The sequence below is a fragment of the Erithacus rubecula genome (genome assembly GCF_903797595.1).
Source record: "Erithacus rubecula genome assembly, chromosome: 5".
Classification (NCBI taxonomy): Eukaryota; Metazoa; Chordata; class Aves; order Passeriformes; family Muscicapidae; genus Erithacus; species Erithacus rubecula.
In genome coordinates, this window is record NC_136687.1 from 7,376,299 (window position 1) to 7,396,665 (window position 20,367).

Genomic DNA, 20,367 nt, shown 5'->3' on the forward strand with positions numbered 1-20,367 from the left:
AAATAACCTGGTGCAATAACCATTTTTCCTTAAGGTATTTTGAGATGTTTACAATAGTAATTATTTCTATTTTCTTGATGTTTGTACTCTATTTTCATTTCTCCTGTCAGCTGTTTTGAATAACTGTGATTTTGAAAGCTTGACCTAAATGTTCTCTTCTACATTTCTGCAGTGTAACTTCAGTATGAGCCTATCACTATGCATTATGCCACAACTGAAGGTGGTATGAAAAAGTAATGATTTCCTGTATTTATAGGATTCTCCACGGTGAAGATGGTCAGCCATAGAGAACTTATTGAACTAATAGTACAACTGCTTAACAAGTTTAATCCTGAAAATCAGAGCCTGGAGGATTTAGTGGATGAATCAGCTGTGATGTTGAAGGTATATTAAGTTTTGGTTGATCTTACACAGTTTACTTTGTTACTGTGTGATTTTTAAATGCAAAGGTATCTGTTTTCTGGCATGTTGTTGTAACTTTCATTGATTTCCCTTACAGTGACATTTTTTCATTTATGAGTAAAGCCCAAATTTTTTTTATGGTTATCACCAGAAAAAACAGCACAGTGAAGATCAGAGGGGTTGAAAAACTGCTTGGATAGCAACAAGAGGGAAAATAAAAATAAATTAAAAAAAGCATGATAGGGAAAATTTCTGTTCCACTCCTGACTAAGCTCTTTTGTATTCTTTTCTTCCTTCCAAGTAGAAGTTTCTGTCAGCAGCACCTATTTGTATGTTCAAATGCAGTTCAGAAGCTGTCACAGGATCAGGTATTCTTGCTTTGAGGACATAAATGACCACCAGAACAGTGGGATAGAAGGACAGTGACAATAAATCAGCCAGCAGATTCTAATTTAATACTGCAAGTAACCAGACCATGATTTTCCAATTTGTATCTGTTCTGGCTGAAGCAGTTCCCATCCTTTCCTGATTATAGTCTGTCACCTCTTCCCATCTCTTTGTCCTCAGTGTCACCCTGACTTGTGCTGAGGCAGCTAGTGGATTGAATGAGCTTTAGCAAATCACTAAGGGAAGACAGTAATATTGTTTAGACTGCTATTGTCTGTGTGTGCCATGTGTTATCAAATGGCATTGTTGGAGCCCTGATTCCACACTGCCATGTGGCTCCAGGGCTCATTTCCCCTTGTGACAATAAGATATAAACCACTGCCATTCCAGTCAGATAGTCTTTTGCATTGATTTTGCATAAATACAAATGACCAAAAGAATATACAACTGTGGAAGTGTGATAAAAATGTCAGGGGCTGAGCAGTGGCTTCCCACCATTCCTTGGGTGCTTGCCTTCTCAAACAGTTGCCACTCAGGCCCCTTATTTCTCACCCTGCTCTCCTGCCTTGTAGAATTGGCATAACTGTGTATGCATACCCTGAATTACATCAGGCAACTGATCCTGCTTCAAATAATTTTCACTGGGCAGAGAGCAGGTAAATTCAGTTACCATTGCTGCCAAAATAAATAATTATAAAAATGAGTCTTCAGATCATTGTTCTTCTCAGACCAGGAAAGGTGATACAAAGAAAAAACAAGCAGTAACTCCATTAGAGAAATATAAATCTAAAGTTTCATAATAAGCCCTTTCAGAGGGGGAAGGACAGGGAGGATAGCTGAGACCAAAGGTAAGACCAAAATCTTTCTCTGGGCTAGTTTCAAGTCACCTACTACATAGGATTTATCAAAGAAAGTAAAAAGTAAAACCTGTGTTTATATCAAATTCAGCTTTGTTTCAGTACCAAATAGGTGATTAAATTCATCATGAAAAATTCACTTACTCCTTTCTTATTTCTGTTTCATAAGATCCTAAAAATATTATAGAATTTTTGTACACAAGATTTCCAGGCTTGGTAACTTGCCAATTAGCTAATATTAACTAACCCATGCAGAAACTTCCTACAGTTTGTATCCTGATTTATCCCTGGCTGATTCATACCTGTTTGTCTCATGCCATTAGCATGACAAATAGCAAACCTCATGTTGTCTACTGACCAGAAAAAAAAATCAGGAGAGTCAGATTCCAAGAGACCAAATCTAATTACAAGACACAGCTTTATATTTGTTTATTTGCTGACTTAGGTGTTCAGTATATTGCATTTGACTTCTCTACAAGTCTTCTGTTCTTTTAAACTCTTTTAATAGTTTTCCATTCCCTTACAGTGCATTCAGATGTCAACACTGTATGTTTTGTTAATAATGTATATATTGTATTTGGATGGTTTAGAGTCTTTATGTCTTCTAATCTGAGGTGTCTTGTTTAATTCTTTGATAACTTGTTGCTGGCCTCCATAAAATACCCTCCTTAGCCTATTGATGACCTGTCTGGGGATGTTCCTGGTGAACCCAACAATTTTGGGCTAGATTATTTCCCTCAAAATAAAAGCACAATACACACAGGTCATTCCAGAGCATGTTTGAGGGAGTTCAACCCTCCACTGGCAGAGGCTGCAGGAGCCACTGTGGTGCCAATCTTGTCAAGTGCCAGATCCTCAAAATAAGTACCTCTGACAGCCACACATTGTCACCTGAACTGCCAGGAGACAAGGACATCTTGCAGAGCAAAACCTCTGTCAGAATAAAGTAGATTTTTAAGAGCAATATAAGTATATATTGGAAGTGATTGAAATTAAACAAAATTACTTCTTTGGAAATCTAATAAAGGAAATTAAGAGACATCAGTCAAGAGTAAGAAATGAAATGCAGAATGGAACTGAGGTGTGAAGCATCTTGACAGGCAGCTTTAGTTTTATGTGATAGAATCAACTGTGAGATGGTAGGTGGAGTAAGTGGGTCAAATCAATGGACTAGCAGGATGAACTTAACAGTAGCATTCCAGATGGTTGGTTTACTAAGATGGGGTTGGTTAAACCCACAAAAGAGACACTTATTTCAATAAAATAGAAAATTCTGAGACACTACCTTAGAATTTTAACTAGGAAGTGATAGGAAAATACTATTTGAAATGTTCTGTTCAAAAAGAGTGAAGAAGATGTGCACATAACCTGGTGATGATATCCTGGGAAGTAATCTGAATGAAAAATGACCTCTGGAGTTAGGGCTTGACTGACAGGCAGGGTGGCAATAGAACCAATAACTGAGGGAAGCAATAGCATGGGAGCACTGAAGCTTTGTCTTTGCTCTGTTGAAATTAAACTGACAACAACAAGAAGGAAATGTCACAGAGAGAGGTCAGCATCCTAGACTGAAGTTTAGGGTTCCTATTTGTGTACATGATAAATGGGAATATGTTCTGAAAGGAAGCTGGATGCAGTGCTGTGGGGAGGAATCTGGAAGGCACAATCTGTCTTGATCCAGATATCCCTGTCAACCATTTACCAGAGGCATGAGGCTGTTCTTGTGGAAATCCTTGCAAATTAAAGCAGTAAAAATAGCTGGTGAACTGAGGCACAGGAAAAAAAGTGAAAGTGGGCAAACAATTATTTTTTTAAATAAAGGACTTTACAATACAAATGTATTAAAAAAAGGAAAGAGGCAAGAAATAAATCAGATTGAAGCCATCTGGTTGAAAATATACTTATTTTGCAAATGATAGTAAGAAGGAATTTATAGATTTTCATATTGTCTCTTTTAGTAAGTATACAATCAGTCATTGTTGAATATTCTGATCAATTTTTTTTCACTCTGCTGGTGCAAAGGTGACAACAGTTCAATCTTCAGCAAGATTTAATTTCTAATTTCTAGATACATATAAAGTTTCATAAACAATTAAAACAAAATTCAAAATGAATGATTATGTGAAATACTATATTTTGGTCTTTCATAAAGACTGTGTAGAAATTTTTATATTTTGACAGTGCACAATGGTTATACACTGCCAAGCACAGTACAATGCACTGTAGAGGTTTGGAACAGTCTGCTAGCCAAATATTGAGTGGATGGCTGAGAAGGATAAACTGAGTTCTGTTCTATGCTCCATCATTTTTCTATCCCTGTCCTTTTTCTTGCCCTCAAGTTTACTTGCCCAGGTCTCTTTATTTAACCTGTCTGAGTTCCATCTCTTCAAGTGCTTGATTCCAGTACTATTGTCTCTGTGCATCAAGTCCTGCTCACCTCTTAGGTATTGTTCTGCTCACCTCAAAGTTCTTGCACATTCAGTTCCAATCTCTTCTGTACCTAAATCAAATGAGAAATATTTCTCTCTCTTTAAACTGAAGCCCACCAGAGGCAGATGCCACAGAGAAGAAAGGTGAGTCAGGCTCTTTTCTATCAGTTTAATCTCCCAGACTGATCCAGCATGGATTGTCCCAGGCTCACCCTGTGTTGTAATGAAAACTCTGTTTGCCTTGGACTGGGCATGGTAAGGGGACACAGAATCTTCAGAAGAGTTCACTGCTGCAGTTTAAATTGACACAAAACACATGCAAATAGCTCTTTTTCACTTGGCAAAATGTGCCTGGATTTTAATAAGAAAACCAAAAGGCCAAAATTTGTAAGGCACTGCTGACCCCTGTGTGCCACTTTGAAAATACATCCCCAGCTGTTTTCCTGCATTTGGTTTGAAACTACCTAATATTTCCAAATAGTTAGTAAAAATATGAAAAATTGACAACTTCCTGTCAAAAATCAGTTACATGTATAATAACATGGGAGGTTATGCATTAATTTCAGCAGAAGCAGAATCAACCTCTTAATTATTATTCTTTTAACATCTTAATACATCTTTATAATATTATTCAAATACCAGTATACCACCTGAGAACATCCTCTCAGTGCAGGAAATCTTGATTCAAGCTTTGAGACAGAAATCCCTTTGGAAAACATTTGGCTGTACAGTCTGCTTCTGAGGATATTCCAGAGGGGCTGCCCAAAGCCAGAAGCATTACCCTGTACATACCTTGGTGTAGATGAGAAAAGTAATTTATTTGTAGGAAATTCTACTTTAGATTCTGCTCTCCAGAGGTTTGTTTTTTCCTAGCTGTATGTGGGATTTAGCTTTACAGCAGCAATGGCTGCACTCCTAATCCCTGTGTGCTACTTTGAAAAAGCACCCATGTTTCCCAACATTTTTGTAATTGAGATGGATCAAGCAGATACCACATCAATAATTAAATAATCCTTTCATTTTTCACTTGTTGCACTTTGCAGCCACTCAGTGTTTCAATACAGAAACAGGAAATCAGAAAATTAGTGCTAAAAAGAAAGTGAGGTTAAAGAAAGGTAAACTATTACTGGGACAGTAGAACCACTGTATGTATAAAGATAGAATGTTCTTTTGGTGTGATGGAAATGTATAAACAAATTACTGAGTGCCAGGTACTTGTCAGTGTTTAAAACTAAGGTGTCAAGAGAGAACATGATCTCTACAGGAAGCAAGAAAAACACATCCAAATCTCAGTTCCCAGCTTCCAACTCCTAGTTCAGGCTTCTCTGTAAAAGTGGAGTTAGGAAAACTTACTGATTATTAGCTTCTTGTTTTAGAGCAAAAGACATAAAATATGGAAGGATTTTTAATTATTGAATAATGGGAGATGAATAATACAGTTTCCTCTAATTAGAATGTTATGATCAAAATCAGTCTAGAGGTGTTAAACTCCATATATTTTATTTCTGCTACATGTAAACTTTACATCATAAAAGGAATTTCTGTTTATTGTTCTCAGTGAGTGATCAGACTTTTATGTTCTTCCTGGAACTTTGAGTTGTAATTTAGTTATTTACAGTCTTCATGTTTATTGTACTGTAATTAACAATGCTTATGACACAGTATTTATATCTTGTTTTTAACTGCAAATATTCTCAATAAAATCACAGATTCATTAGCAATAAGAAGGATGATTTCTAATTGCAACAAACCTTTACCTTCAATCACAAAGAATAATGTTATTCTCTCAAACCTCTTAAAAACAAATAAGTCCAGTTAAATGCTTTTAATTCAATATTGTGATCTTGTTGCTATTAAAAAAATTCAATTTTAATTATCCTAACACATTAACTTAAAATAATTCCTAAGTCCATCTAAAATCTTTAAATTATTATATATTTACATTTAAATTTACATCTATTCCTGTTGTTCTTCATTTGAATGGCCAGATTACTTCTCCTTGTTTATCTTCCTAAATGTTTTTTAATACTCCTTTTATCAGACTGATGCCATCCAGATAATATTTTTATTCTTGTGTACTAAGCTCCCTTTTCTTAAGCATTTTTCACTTAAACCTACAAAAAATTACCCATATTCAAAGGTGATCTTTCATCCAGTGCATGTTGTACATAAGGATATAATTTCACCAAACCTTTTATAGAAATGGGCTGCATCTGTTAATTTTGGAAAAAGATTAAATTTTGTACCTAACTGAAGCATCCCAGGTATTGTTCTTCCTTGTGACTGTTAGAATCAAGCTTTGCTATGATAACAAGAGACAGATTTTAACACAGGAGTTACCATGCAATGTTGGTGCCTTTCTAGAGAACATCTTATTTCTGTAAAACCAGAGCTGCCACTCCAAACTGACTGCTCTGCTCCTTTATCCCTGTCATGCTGATAGCAAGATAAGCCTGTTTATGAGCTTCCCATTTCACAAGAACATGGTGTGATTTGGCACAACTCTTCATAGTTCTCATTTGTGCTGCTTCAGCTGTGTCTCACACATGCCCACTCAACTGATTTTACTCAATTGGGAGTAAAATCCCCAAATGCCAAAAGTCATAGATTTAGTTTAAAATATGAGGACAACGTAATGCAAGAATGATAGATTTGGTGAAAAAAAACCATACTAAATTATAGAAGTCTAATCTGTATTTTTAGTCACTGACATAAATGCAGATTAGGATCTTCCCAAGGAAATTGTGGAATCTGAGTTTTCTGTGATGTTCTGGGATTTAATATTAAATTCAAGGCAAAATAATGTTCACTGTGCTACTTAATACAGCACTGGTCAACATTGTCTGCTGAAGATGAAAAATACTAGCTTGTGACTGCAACACAGATTGTGAATAATAGAAGCAGGATATTTTCCAATTTATATCTGAAGATCCCAGGGGTTTTTTCTCACTGGCTTCAGAGAGAAAGAAGACAGGGTTCTGTGACGTCAGTAGGAATATTTTCTTTCATTTTCACAGCATTTTGATTAGACCCTTGGAGAGGACTAGCACTGATAACTGAAGCACTCTAAACTAATCAGATTGTATCTGCAAAATGTGCACGTTCTTGCTAGAAGAAGACAAGTTCACTACATACTATTGCACAGTTCTCTCAGGAGGTGAAAGTTATTTTATCTTTTCATCAAATATTTTCTTCTTTCTAAAATGTTTGTTTCACCTAAATTATATCCTTAGCCTGACAAGTCTCAAACAGAGCATGGCTGATCTTTCTTTCCTTTTGCTCTCCAGAGATAAGAGCTTTTCTTTCTCTCCTTTTCTGGTCTCTCTGGCCCCTTCAAACAGGTCCCAATGTAACCAGCCTTATTATGATACACCCACGGTGGCAAAGCTTCCCTTTTGCAATACTTCTCCATTTAATTCATGCTATTTCTTGTTCTAACCAAGTTGTTTATGTTCAAAGCTCTTCTTGCCCAGTCTCTTATCCCTTTGAAGAAACTTGAACAATTCCCAGCTAATGCTGTGTGTCAGAGAACAGCCATGGAAGCAGGCTACAGGTATTAGGGTTTTCCCAAAAAAAGGGAGGTAATGCCAATCAGCACAATAATTAGACAAGAATCACATTTTTTTTTCCTCAGGACCATTCAGGATAAATTCAGGCAGAATCAGGTTTTTCTTACAACTTAAACATTTAGTAATCAGAAAAATAATTCAATGCCATAGAGACAACACTACCAGATATTTGTATCCATTCAAAATCTGTTTTGTCTTCTGATATTTTTTATATTCAATGAACAGAAGATGATCCCTGCTTGCATTACTTTCACTCATAAATTATCTGGCCTTCCTTATGCTGTAGGGTTCACACATACTTGCAAACTTAGCTAACTGGTAGTTGTTTCAGAGAAATATGTGATTAAGTGTACTTAAAAAGGTAAAAAGTTGCTCTGATGGACAGAATAAATGCTCACAAATTTGCTTTTATTAATTCTAATTGGCACCAATGACTTCATGTGTTGCCTGAGGCAAATCTCTTTACCTGCTCCATGCCATCATTCTTGCAAGTACAGAATTATATTAGCCAAGAGCAATCTCATTAAATATAATTAATGCTACTAAAGTCTTTTGAAAACCTCATGTAAACATACAATCTGTCATGCTGTACCATTTCAGGATCACTTGACCCACTCTGAAATACATCCCACTGACAGAAAGCACAGCACAAAGCCCCACAGAAAGAATGCAATTAGGATTTAGTGCTAGGAATTACACCTACCCAATACATTACTTTCCCAAGGCCATTATTATTTCAGATATACAGATCAACTATAAATATCCTTGATGAAATTTGTAGAGGACACAATGAACTTTCTATTGAGAGAGTATCCTAACTGGTTTAAAGCAGTGGCTTGAGTTTTGATTCACTAGATTATCTGCAGGGCTTAACCAACAACTGGCTCACCTTTGGCATTTCCTACCCAAGTAATCCTCCTGCCCAATCTTGTTTAATTGACTGAGCAGTGATGAGATCACTTCCTTAGGTGACACAGCTGTAAGGCTGCTCAACTCTTCTTGATTTTTACAGGTAGAAACAGAACATTTACTACCTTCTGTGGCTGAAAGCAGATTCAAGTGATTGTTTCATGACAAGATGTGGTCCCCAGAACTGCCAGTCAGTACTGATGTGGGGCACAGCTGTCCCCAGACTGCACTTCTTGTCACCCTGTTGCCCAAGGCCATGTAGTGGTTATGTACATTCTTGCTCCAGGTGTAAGCAACAGTAAGAACTTCTGTGTTCATCCTAACACTGAGTTGTTAGCTCAGAGCAGTAAAAGCAGAGTAAATGTAGACAAGCAGTTGCTGTAGTCTGCACTGTACAGGAGGTGATTTAGGCACAAGTGGTGTTCTGTTGTTACCTGTTTGTCTGCTTTTGGCCACCTCTCCAAAGTAGATGTGAAAAGCACAGGTTTGCCACTTTATATCAAATTACACAGAACATGAATGCAAAGATTCTAATCTAATAAAGAGCTTGAAAACAACTGAAATTTTAGCTTTCTAGCAGAGATAGTTGAGAGAGTTTCTGTTGAGCTTGTTTCCAACAGGCTTGACCAGTTTTACGATGGACTTTCTCTATTAACAGAGCTATTGTTTTCTACAATTTCTTCATAAATACCACCATTTGCTCAAGGGGAGCAATTGTTTTAGATTCAAAATGTCACAATCCTGCTTTCACTGGAACTATGTCCTCTCTGACTTTGCCATTCAGTTATTTAGGTTTGCTTTTGCCTTTTGTAGTAAATTATTAGAGATCTCATATCAAATATTATATATATATATTTCATTATTTAATGGGGGCTTAGATTTGTGAGTTTCATGAAAGAACTTATATAAATCTTCATCCATAAAAAGGGTATTTGGAATGAACTGTGTGCCTCACAAGAATCCTCAGTGCTTAGCAAGATGGAATCCATACTTTCCAAATTTTTAAATTTTTTTTTGCATATTTTAAGATTTTTTCAGTCTCTTTCCCCATTTTTTCCTGGTGATGATGCACAAATTAAAAGGAATTAAATCTGGCTTTTGAGCAGGAGCAATGAGAAAGATTTATGCTTGCTCTGAATGACAGCCTGAGAAAATGCACTTTGAATTCTTCTGCATAATTTTTTACATTAAATACTAGAATGGTAATTTTAAAATTTTGCCTTATATTTACTTGATCTTGAAGCCCTGTATAGCATCACTCATCAGAAAACACACAGAGTTCTATCCAGCAGCCTTTAATAATACCCATAAACTAGAAATTATTCACATTAGGGAAATAAAGCAATTAAGAGGGTAGCAGACAGCCTACCAGGCAAGGTGAGTATCTCATCTATATTATTGCAGTTCTATTGTTCCCACACCTGGGAGCTCTGGGAGAGATCATGCATCAAATGTGGACTTCACGTTTTCTGAAGATGCACTTAGCCTTTTTTCTTGGCTTCTTGTCTCACCTCCTTAAATGGAAGGATCATTATTGTTTGTCATTTTGTCATAGCTCAGCTGGGCATTTTCAATAACAAACTGTTCTGGGTCTCAGATTTTATTGCAGTGTTTAAAGATGGTTCATACTAGTAGTTTATCTCATATAGTAGCAGATATTGCACAGATTATTTATTGTGATTGAAACTCTCTGTAAAGTTAAGGAGCATTCAGACTTTTTAAAGGGATTATGGGGCTGGATCCAGAAGTCAGTGAGCATCCTACTCTCCTGTTCCCCTGGGATACTGCATGGACATTACAAGTGACCAGGAGCATTAGCTGGATAAGAAACAGTCTGCATTAAAAAGAATCCTGACACTCCCTGGTTTACCTTAAATTAATCATGTTCTCCAAAGTTGGGTTTCAGTAGCAGTTAAGAGTCTTTTCCATAATCTCTGTGTGGCTTCTCCCTTTAGTTTATTCTCCCTAAGTAGCACAGACTTCAACAAAAAAGAGGTTTCCTGAGGGAAAACAAAATCTTGCTGAAAATTTCTCATACTGTTGACTAAGTTAATTATTGCTCATACCTCAGAGACTTCAGATTTTCTTTGCATCAACCACTGACATTCACACATGAAGGTCTTTTAACTGAATGCTTATGTCAGCAGGTAAAATGAATGTTTAACATTGGAGAAAGTTACATTTTACTTAACAAGGGCCATTAGTTTGCTAGGACTGCCCCTATTTGATAGCATTAGAAGGGCAGCAGCCCTACCAAAGGCACTGCTGTTCATTGTTCATGTTTTCCAGTTACTTCAAAATGGTTGTACTTTTTGTACACAACTATTTTCTTTACAGCATGTGTTAATCATTATTAAATTTGTATCTCTATAGACTCTTAATGTGACAGAAGAAAAATTTGTAGTGGATACACTAGCAGGATGCACAGAATATAAATCCATATTGGATGTGGTTGTCAAAGCCTTTTATGTTCAGGATGGGAAATACTGCCCAATTTCTGACCGTAATCTCTATATAGGTGAGTTGTCTTTACAATGCCAAATGTGTTTAGCACAAAATTTCAAAAAATATAATTTTACTACTGTAGGTCTTGGTGTTACATTGGAAGCACTGTCATTGTGTGCAGTGCAGTGTGAAGTACAGGGCCTTTTCCAATGTCATAATGAATGTGAAGTCCAAAACCTGCAATTGTTATTTAGTCTGAAATCTTACAGGTGTTAACTGGAATTTTGCCTAAGAAAGGTAAGATGCAGATAGAAAATAGCATCAGTGGCTGGAAGAAGCATCTTGGAAGTTTAACCATCCCTTTGAAAAATGTTCTTCAGTGATTTCCCTTTATTCTCTTCTATGCAACCCAGTACCTCTGCCATTCAGATACAAAAATGTGTAACAAAGCTCTGTGTGCTGAGGAACACAGCACATCTCAGTATGCAGACACAATTGTCTCTACCCATGCATGGGTTTCTTCATTACTGAACTATATCTGATAGTGTGAGCCAGTTAATTAGGGTAGTTACTACTCCCAAAGTTATTTCAGATATTGAGAAGTACATGAAAAATTAATTTTAAATTTTTTTTTTCTATTTATGTAATACACACATACTGAGGTTGATCTTTTAAGTCCCTAAATAAGTTGGAATCACAAATATCCCTGTCACTGGTTCTCTAAGTCAGATGAGTTCTGAACCTTTGTGGGTATATTTTAAAGTCAATTTAATTCAAAGTGGCTGAAAAATACAAAGAAACTTATATAAATATACATTATAGCTCTGTGTATTAAAAGCTAAATTAAATTATTATATTATTAAAATATAATAAATTTCTATTGTAATTCTGGTTGCTTCTGTCACAATCTGCAAAAGTGCAGAAATCTAAAACAAACAACAAACAAAAGGGAGCCTAAGCTGTCAGGGATGAAATTATTAGTGTATCGAGTTTATTCTAAATTCTAATGCTTCATTGTCTCCATTTCTCCAGAGCCATGTTTTTCATTGTCTGGGGCACATAAATTATACCTTTAAGCTGAGTGTTGCTATAATTGGATTGTCAGGACCAGTCCACTCAAAAGCCTCCATTAATCATAGGCAGAGGATAGGAACAGAAAATTTTCCTTTATCAACAAGTTGAGAGTCTAAGGTCATTGGCTTACATTTTTTTAAGCTGCTTGTGATTCCCTTTGCCAAGCTGCATTGACACTTAAATGATCAAAGCTTCTTATAAAGGCTGTTGCTATGTGTGAGCAGATTTGAATTTAATAAAGCTTGTAGGAGATAAATGTATATTCTGCTAAGACTGATTAAATACGTTGCTGTACTAAAGCACATGAGATTGAAGCCCAAAGATACACTGAGTTGGCTGCAGCACATTGGTCAGAATTTCCTGATTTTGCCATTACAGTTTGGTGGCAGCTAAAGTGAAGCCTGATCAAAGTGAGTGGGGACAAATGAAAGCTGATACTGGAGCCCATGAACTTTACAGGTCTACTAAAATTTCACAGTACTGACTGTGCCTCTTCTTGTCTCATAGAATAGAATCATAAATCATTTAGGTTGGAAAAGACCTCTAAAATCATTGAACTGTATACTTGCCATAGAGGGTGCAAGATTCAGGTTTGAAATTTCACAATTTAAAAGCTTTATTTTACTCCAATTCAGAATAAAAACAAACATTATAACATTTTAGGCAATATGATCACTTGGGAAAAAAAAACCAAAATAAATACTAGAAATATTAAATTTTATGTTTAATTTTTTTTGTTATTTATAATGTTGTTATGTATAATAAACTACGAATTTGTAACCGAAGAATAAGAGCTATCATCTCTGAAAATATTAAAACCAGAGTATGTTGAAAAATTAGCTATCAAAACTGCTTAAAATTAAGGCAACAGTCTAAATCCCAGAGTATGTTGAATATAGGATATAGGTTTGTTAGAATTGCCTGCTGCATTTTAAATGTATGTATCTTTTGATAGTTATCTGTTACCTAGCTACTTTTCAACTAGAAGAGATTGGTCTTCAGCACTTCAGCAGAATTGTGAAATCCTTGGACACTGCAAAAATGCAACAGGTAATCAAAGTACAAAACATTTTTTGAAATAATTATCTGTTAATTGTGTTTGATTAATCAAATTACTTTTTTCAGCTCTGTGAATAAATTAAATGGAGAAATTACTGTTATTTGCTGTTAAAATTCAGAATTAAATTAGTCTTTTGTTATAAAAAACCCTTCAATTTCTTTACTTGCTGGGTGATTCTTATATTCAGTCAAAGATCAATTTAAAATGTATTTTATATAATCTGAGAAGGTCAAATAATCACATAATTTACAGTTTATGTCATTTACAATTGTCCTTTTAAGTTGCACACTCACTGTTGCCACTGCTCACATTCTTTCTTTCACTTAAGACAGATGTTTTTTTCCATATGCATTTAATCTATTGAAACTTGAAGTTCCTGATATTAAGTGTTCTTCTTTCACCTGAACAATCCACTTCCACTTTCATTATCAAACCAATTGTGCTTCCATCATTTTTTCTCCTTCCCAAAAAACACTGGTTAGCTTGGAGCTATGCATGTACCAATTACCCCAGTACAACATACAACTGTCCAAACCACTGTTGCCAAATAAAAAGTGGGATAACAAAATTCTACATCCCTGTCCTTTTCTGGAGTCATGAGTTTGGGGTTTGCTCCACTCTTTTTTTGCTATTTTTCATTATAACTATAGAAATATAATTATCTTCTGTTTCTTTTTCAAAATAAAAGGGCTAATTATCTTAAAAGCTCTGTTGTATAAAGGAGCAAAGGGATAAACTGAGCAGCGGTGCTTTCTCATAAGCCCTGTTTTCTCAGGAAAATGGGCTAAAAATTAAATCACTGGTGACACAGCATCTGTAACCTTTGATTATCCAGATGTCTCAAAGCATAGTCCAAGCACACTGTTTGAATAACAAAGATGGAATTTAAAGATAGGCAAATTTTAAAAATTAATGCTCAAAAAGGCTAAGGTTTATCCTTATAGTGATTACTTGGAATGTTCATGTGGATGCCAGTGTCTCTTTAATGAGCAGAGTTGCTTTACAATATGTAGGGACAGAGTAGGTTAAGTTGTCTGGTTTTAGATGGAGTTACTATGGAATGCTTATTATTAATTCCATTCAGAGACAAAAATTATATATTTCATTAGCAGTTAGAAAGAACAGAGGAGTGGCTGGAAGAATTATCATAATCTGGTAGACAGACAAATCACTTTGTCTAAAATGCTCTCCCAGCCCCTTCTTTGGTAAACATCTTAGACAGGAGCTACTGGATTGGATACATCTTGAACTCATTCAGCTAGCAACACAATTTTCCCACATCATGCCAATTATCTCTTGTTTATTCCATTCATCTAGCTTTATACAGCTTAAGCCTCAGTGCCCTGATGTTCTGGTTTAGATAATGCCTCCCTCCTTGTCTGGAATAATTCTTTTCTGATAGGGTAGTGCTGCATATTCCAATGTTGTGCACCTGCTATCATTGTAGCAGGTGTGACTTTAAGTCTTGCTTAAAGTTAGATAAGATACTCATCTAACTATGAGATCTTACCAGATCCTCATCACCATGGTATCTAGTTTTTCTTCTCTTGCCTTAGAACAGTTTGTCTCCAAAGTGATGCTAGATTAAATTAATGCACCTGCAGCAGAGGATTTAGAAGCAGCATTTTGTCCCCTCAGCAACAGAGAGAAAAGAGCAGAAGGCAGATCTGCAGCCTTAGCAACAAAAGTTATCAGAAATTTGGGATCCTCCTTCAGGATGCTGACCTCTAGATTTTGCCTGATGACTACTGCATCTGAGTTCAGTTAAGACACTGAAAAAATATTCATATATATTACGTAGAACAGATTTACTTTAATTAAAAAATAAATTTAGCACATCACAGGCTGAGTGGAATTTTCTTAATCATGCAGATAAACCTCACTCAAATGAATAGCCTTCAGATGAATGATGTCAACCTATGGGAGGTTTAAGACCTTTCTCTTAAAGACCTGTATGATGGAATCCATTCAACTCAAAGTCACAGTGTTTCCCTACCTTTGATGAATGTTCAAATATTTTTATTAAGACCAAGCAGAATAACAATGCTTCCTCACTTACACATGTTTATTTGCTTGAACATAAAATGACAAGCTCTCATTCTGTAATATTAAGAATGCATGCATGCATGCAAAAAAAAAAAAAAAAAAAAAAAAAAAAAAAAGTATGATGATATAATTATAGAATCATAGGATAAAACCTGTTCTTGTAACTTTAGCGTGATTATCCTTTTAATGAATTCCCCATGCATTGCTGGCTCAAATCTGGTTTTGGGTTCTATTATTCTATATGCTATTCTTCTATATGTATTTTAAAATGTAAGGGTTTGTATGTTAGAGAAAATACACTGTTGAAATAAAAAGTTGTAGTAAAGAGCTTTGTCATTTCTGAATCGTCTTGTAAAAATACAACATACATAGTGTTTTCTTTCTAGCAGTTAAGAACCTGGTTTTTCTGTTTCATGTTCTGATTGCTTCTAAAAGCAGTTCTAAAGAATTCTGAGATCATCAAAGCAATATCACTACATAAAAACTGGGCATTGTAATAGAATTTAAGATGAGGTAGGAATAGCAGGACATGATCAGCCTCATGGTGGATGGTGGGTAAAACCAGTCTAAGTTGGGTCAATAATGTTTTCAGGCAGGGGCTGATCTGTATGGAGAAACAGAACATGCTGTTTCCTGCAGTTGCTTCCTTAACTCAAAGAATCAAAAGCTTATATTGTGAATGTAAGCACTTCAACTCTGCAAGTGGATGTAAAGATAATACCAGATGAGAAAATTTCCCATTTTTAAATTTATTTTCTAGAAATCTGTATGATCCCACTGTGTAAAAGTATGTTAAGAATATTAAGTTAAAATTCTCAAAAGCAAGATATTAATTCAGCCCACCTGTAAGAATGCATTACAAAACAGACTTTAATTATACACACTTGTTACTGCAGCCAGAGTATACATTAAAATACACACACAGGTACAATTCATTGCTGGTGTAATTCTATCACTTCCAGAAGGGAGATGGATCTTCATTATCATGCTGTCTGAGTAGTGAAAGTTGTAGAATGATCGAGACAGAGAAGTAAGCAGAATAATGCTGTTACCAAAATGACTACCAGTGACTTTGCTAAGGAGTCAGAGCCTGGTAACATCCAAACAAATCTGAGAGAAGCCTCATTCTGCTGCTGTAAAAGCAATGACTGCTGATACTAGGCTTTCCACCTGTGTCATATGTGGCCAAAGACAAAACAAAAATATTAGGGACTTTTCCTAGCAATTCAGTTCATAAAAGTTTCTGTGTCACCATCTGTGATAGGGAGTACCAAAACTAAGATTGTAGACTTTGGCTCACTTTTGTCAGAAATTATATCCAGCCATCCTACATTGCCATTTGCAATCCCTGCAGTGCCTGGATGACCATTCCAGGGCTGTATTCCAAGAATTCTCTAGTATGACACATATTGTGGCATATTGTGCATATCTAGTATGTGCATATTGTGAAATTTCTCTGGGGACTGTGACTAAAACTCTACAAAAATATGCATCACAGTGTTGATAACTGATTACACAGTTAACCATTCTCTGTACCTCAGGAGTACATTATAGCAGTTATCAAACACATAATTACCTGTTTGCTTTAATATAGGGGGAAATGGTAATAATCAGTACAGAACTGGTGTTACTGTAGGAAGCTTCAAGCTGTAACAGCCAGCTGTGAGATACAACAGCTAGAAGTCACTGTGTGCCTTTAGTATAGTTTCATCTGCCTTGAAGAGTTAGTTGAGTTGCTTTGTGAAAGATAGTTACAGCAAATATTCAGGAGACAGAGAGTCATTGAGAGCTAAAAAAACAATTCAGATGTGTAGTTTCACATGGCACTGGAGTGGACAACTGACTGAAACCTCTGAGGATGGACTAGGCTGTAGAAGAGGACACAGAGAAGGAGTTCAGCTTAATGAAAGCTAGTGAAAAAAAAAGTGGAATATTTACAAGTCACCACCTGCAGTATTTCCTTTTCTGTGAGCTCTCTGAAACCAGCTCAAACCTCAGAGCCTGTCTTATTTTAAGTGTTATCAGCTCATGATCAATACTGTATTATAATCCCTGTATACACACTTGTCTACATGGGCTTTTATAAACTTCATGTACAGTCAGGGTTTCCCCTGTGGTAAGGGATACATTCACTGTAATCACACTGCTGGGATAACTGGATGTACAATTTTGTTACAATTACTGGTAGAAATAGTGTCTGCACCATGCATCCTTTCTGGTGGAAGGTATGAATTCAGTCTAGACTTTTGACATTGTATTTACACATTGCAGAAGTAAAAATTACTGTTAGGTGACAAATTTAATCCAACAGTGGAAGATCCTCTCTAAGGACAATGAATGACTTTCCAGGCCAATGGGATGAAATGCATCCCTCACCATATGTTTATTAAATGCTACAGAATCTGGAAGCATCAAAAACCCCAACTTCCTCACAATTCAACACTTAGTTCATAATCAAGCTTTTAGGGATGAAATAACTTCTTTTGGATAGTATGTTGGTAAGCTGCAAATTTAGGGAGCAGCAGTAGTTTCTAGACAAGAATAGAAATCCAAGGGGGTAATATTTATTTAGTCCTGCAGTGCAGATCAGTCTTTTGACTACCAAAAGCACAACAGATGAAAATATGATAAATTTAATTCCTCGGAAATGGCCACATCAAGACTGTGGATTTCAAGTAGCAGGTTTTCTAGATCTGTTGAACATCTGCAGCAAACACCTTGAGTGTCTTGGTTTGAAGGACAGGTGTTAAGGAAGGCAGGAGCCTCTATTGAGATGGAAAATGTAAACCCACTCCCTCCAGGTTATTATAATTTTGAAATTAAGGAGCTCTCAGGCAAAGATATGGGAATAGGAATAACAGTTTTTTTACTAGGAAAATTAAAATAAATATATAGTAATACAAAAAAACAAAACACTGTCAGAGTCAGAATACAACCTGACACCCCGTCACTCAGGGTGTTGTAGCAGTCCCATTAAATGGTGGCTGCACCCTGCTGCAGTGACAGATGTGGTTCTGTTGAAGCAGTGCTCCTGTAGAAGGGTGCAGTTTTCCTCTGAAGGTCCAGTGGTGATAAAGATGAGCCTGATCTTCCTGTGGAAATCCAGTAAAAAGGCTGCTCTGATGTTCTAAATCTCAGATTTTATCTAGGTAGGAAAGGCTTGGCTCCTCCCCCTGGGTGGGGCATCTCACCATGGGATGATGTAATTTTATCAGTCATGCAGTGGGACTCAATGGCCCATTAACAAAAGATATTTCTCTGGACAAAGGATGAGTCCTGAAAGAGATAAAGAGCACTGTCCCACATGATTTTAGCAGCTGACCCATTAACAGAGGATATCCCCCAGAGTTATGAGGGTCGTGGAAGAGATGAGGAACACTGCTCCACCTGGTTTCAACAGATGGGAATAGAGCACGTACTGCTGGTTACATCTTGCATTGCAACCTAAGACATTAAGTCAAATCTGAATTGTTTGTTGCTGAATTATTCACAGAGTTCTGTGGCACCTTGGGTCTGGCACCATATCTGAATTAAGAAGCTCCTCAGTAGTTCTGCAGAACTAAAAACTCAATACAAAGAATTCTATGGCTCTGTAAAAAACAAGATGGGGTTGATGCCAAGTCTAATCTAATAAGCTCTGCAAGTCTCCATTTAAAGGTTCTCAAAGTGACAGTACACAGCTTCCCTGTATGTCTCATAATATCAAAATTATTTAGTGGATCTTTTTGCTTTTACTGTGACTATTTTAGCGTCATGCTTGTACTTTCATTTCCAAGAATTTTAATGGAAGAGCCAAGGTTCAAGTTTGGAATTTATATTGCTATAACTGATACAGGCTGTATCTGAGTGCCCTTTTTCAAGAGTGTTTCAAAGGCCATTTGAATACTTCAAGATTTAAAAAAAGGCTTTTGACCCTCTGGTGAACTGGAGTGGCAAACAAAAGTTCAAATGTTAATTGTTATTTCTCCAGCATGTAGACCCCTACAGTCTATAAGTGTGCCAAATGTCAGTCTTTTCTTTTAATGGGAGTATGCCAAGTAACCATATTTCCATAAAAGAAAAAGCCACGTTGTATGGCATTTACTATGGTTTTCAGCAATTCCCTCTGCCCAGTTCCCAGGAAGCTGAAAAGAATTTAAGTCATTCAGGTGCAGTGCCAGGCTTGACATATTACAGGACTTCATGGGGCTTCCAGTTATAGATAATCAGAAGTCTACCTTGAGTATAGTAGACTCTGAAACTCTAATGTAAAATTATGCTAAAATCAGTGTATTCCAGTTGCAATTAGTTTTGAATAAAGCCTTTGTTTGAAGCACATTAAAGATGAATCAACTCATCTTTATGTTATAGCCTCTAGTTTATTTTTTTGTTTTGCCACCAAAAAAAAAAAAAAAAAAAAAATTAGTATCTATTGGTGTTTCACAAAATACAGTTAAAAGACATGTCCACCAGCTAATAAGAACCTAAAAATACCACACATCTATGTTTGTAATTACAAGGTCAAATGCAAGCAAGTTCCTCAGTGGTGTTTGCAGTAAAGGCAACTATCTTTTTGTAACCTTATATGCACCATGTCTCCAACATTCATTTTTAAAAGAAACCACTTATTATTAGTTTCTTAGATTCTTCTTCAATGACTTGTATCTGAACACATGGATAAAAGATGAATGGAGTCACTTCTACGATTCAGTGTATGTAAAAGAGAACTGGATTGATCCACTGCTAAGGTAAGTCGTATTTAAGTGGCCTCTGGCCACCTCAAAGTTTAAAAGCTTGGGAAAGCTTCCCCTCAAAGCTCACATTTCTCTTGAAGTGTTTCTCCTATTGAAGTCACTCAGAACCCTTCTTGTCTACACAAGTCTTTAGCAATCACTTTTACTTACCCAGAGGCAAGGTTCTCTCTCAGAAAAGTCTTTTCACAGCTATTGTACATTTGCTCCCTGATGCCCCTGAATAGATAAAACATAGTACTCTGAAAAAAACTGAAATAGAAAGTTCAGATTATCTCAGACTCATGCCTCATCAGTCACTTCAACATCTGCATGGCATTAAGTATTTGAAAAAATGTTTGACTTCTCTGATTTTGGCTTTATGCACAGACTTGTTTATTCTGATGGTCATAAAATCCCTTCTGAGCAAATCAGATGAGCATATAAGCAAGTTTTTAAATGTTATTATTTATTTACACA

General features: G+C 36.1%; 1 protein-coding gene across 2 annotated transcripts in view; it reads left to right on the plus strand.

Moving 5' to 3' along the window:
- CFAP99 (cilia and flagella associated protein 99) overlaps positions 1–20,367 on the plus strand; it is a 52,654-nt gene that overhangs the window by 2,455 nt on the left and 29,832 nt on the right. The window contains exons 2-5 of one of the 2 annotated variants that reach the window (XM_079307417.1): positions 257–384; positions 10,927–11,071; positions 13,028–13,122; positions 19,793–19,905. In XM_079307417.1, coding sequence (XP_079163543.1) covers positions 274–384; positions 10,927–11,071; positions 13,028–13,122; positions 19,793–19,905 — 464 coding nt within the window. In that variant the 5' untranslated portion in view covers positions 257–273. Of the gene's footprint in view, positions 1–256; positions 385–10,926; positions 11,072–13,027; positions 13,123–19,792; positions 19,906–20,367 lie in introns of those variants that run through there. The other variant, XM_079307418.1, reaches the window with a different exon arrangement.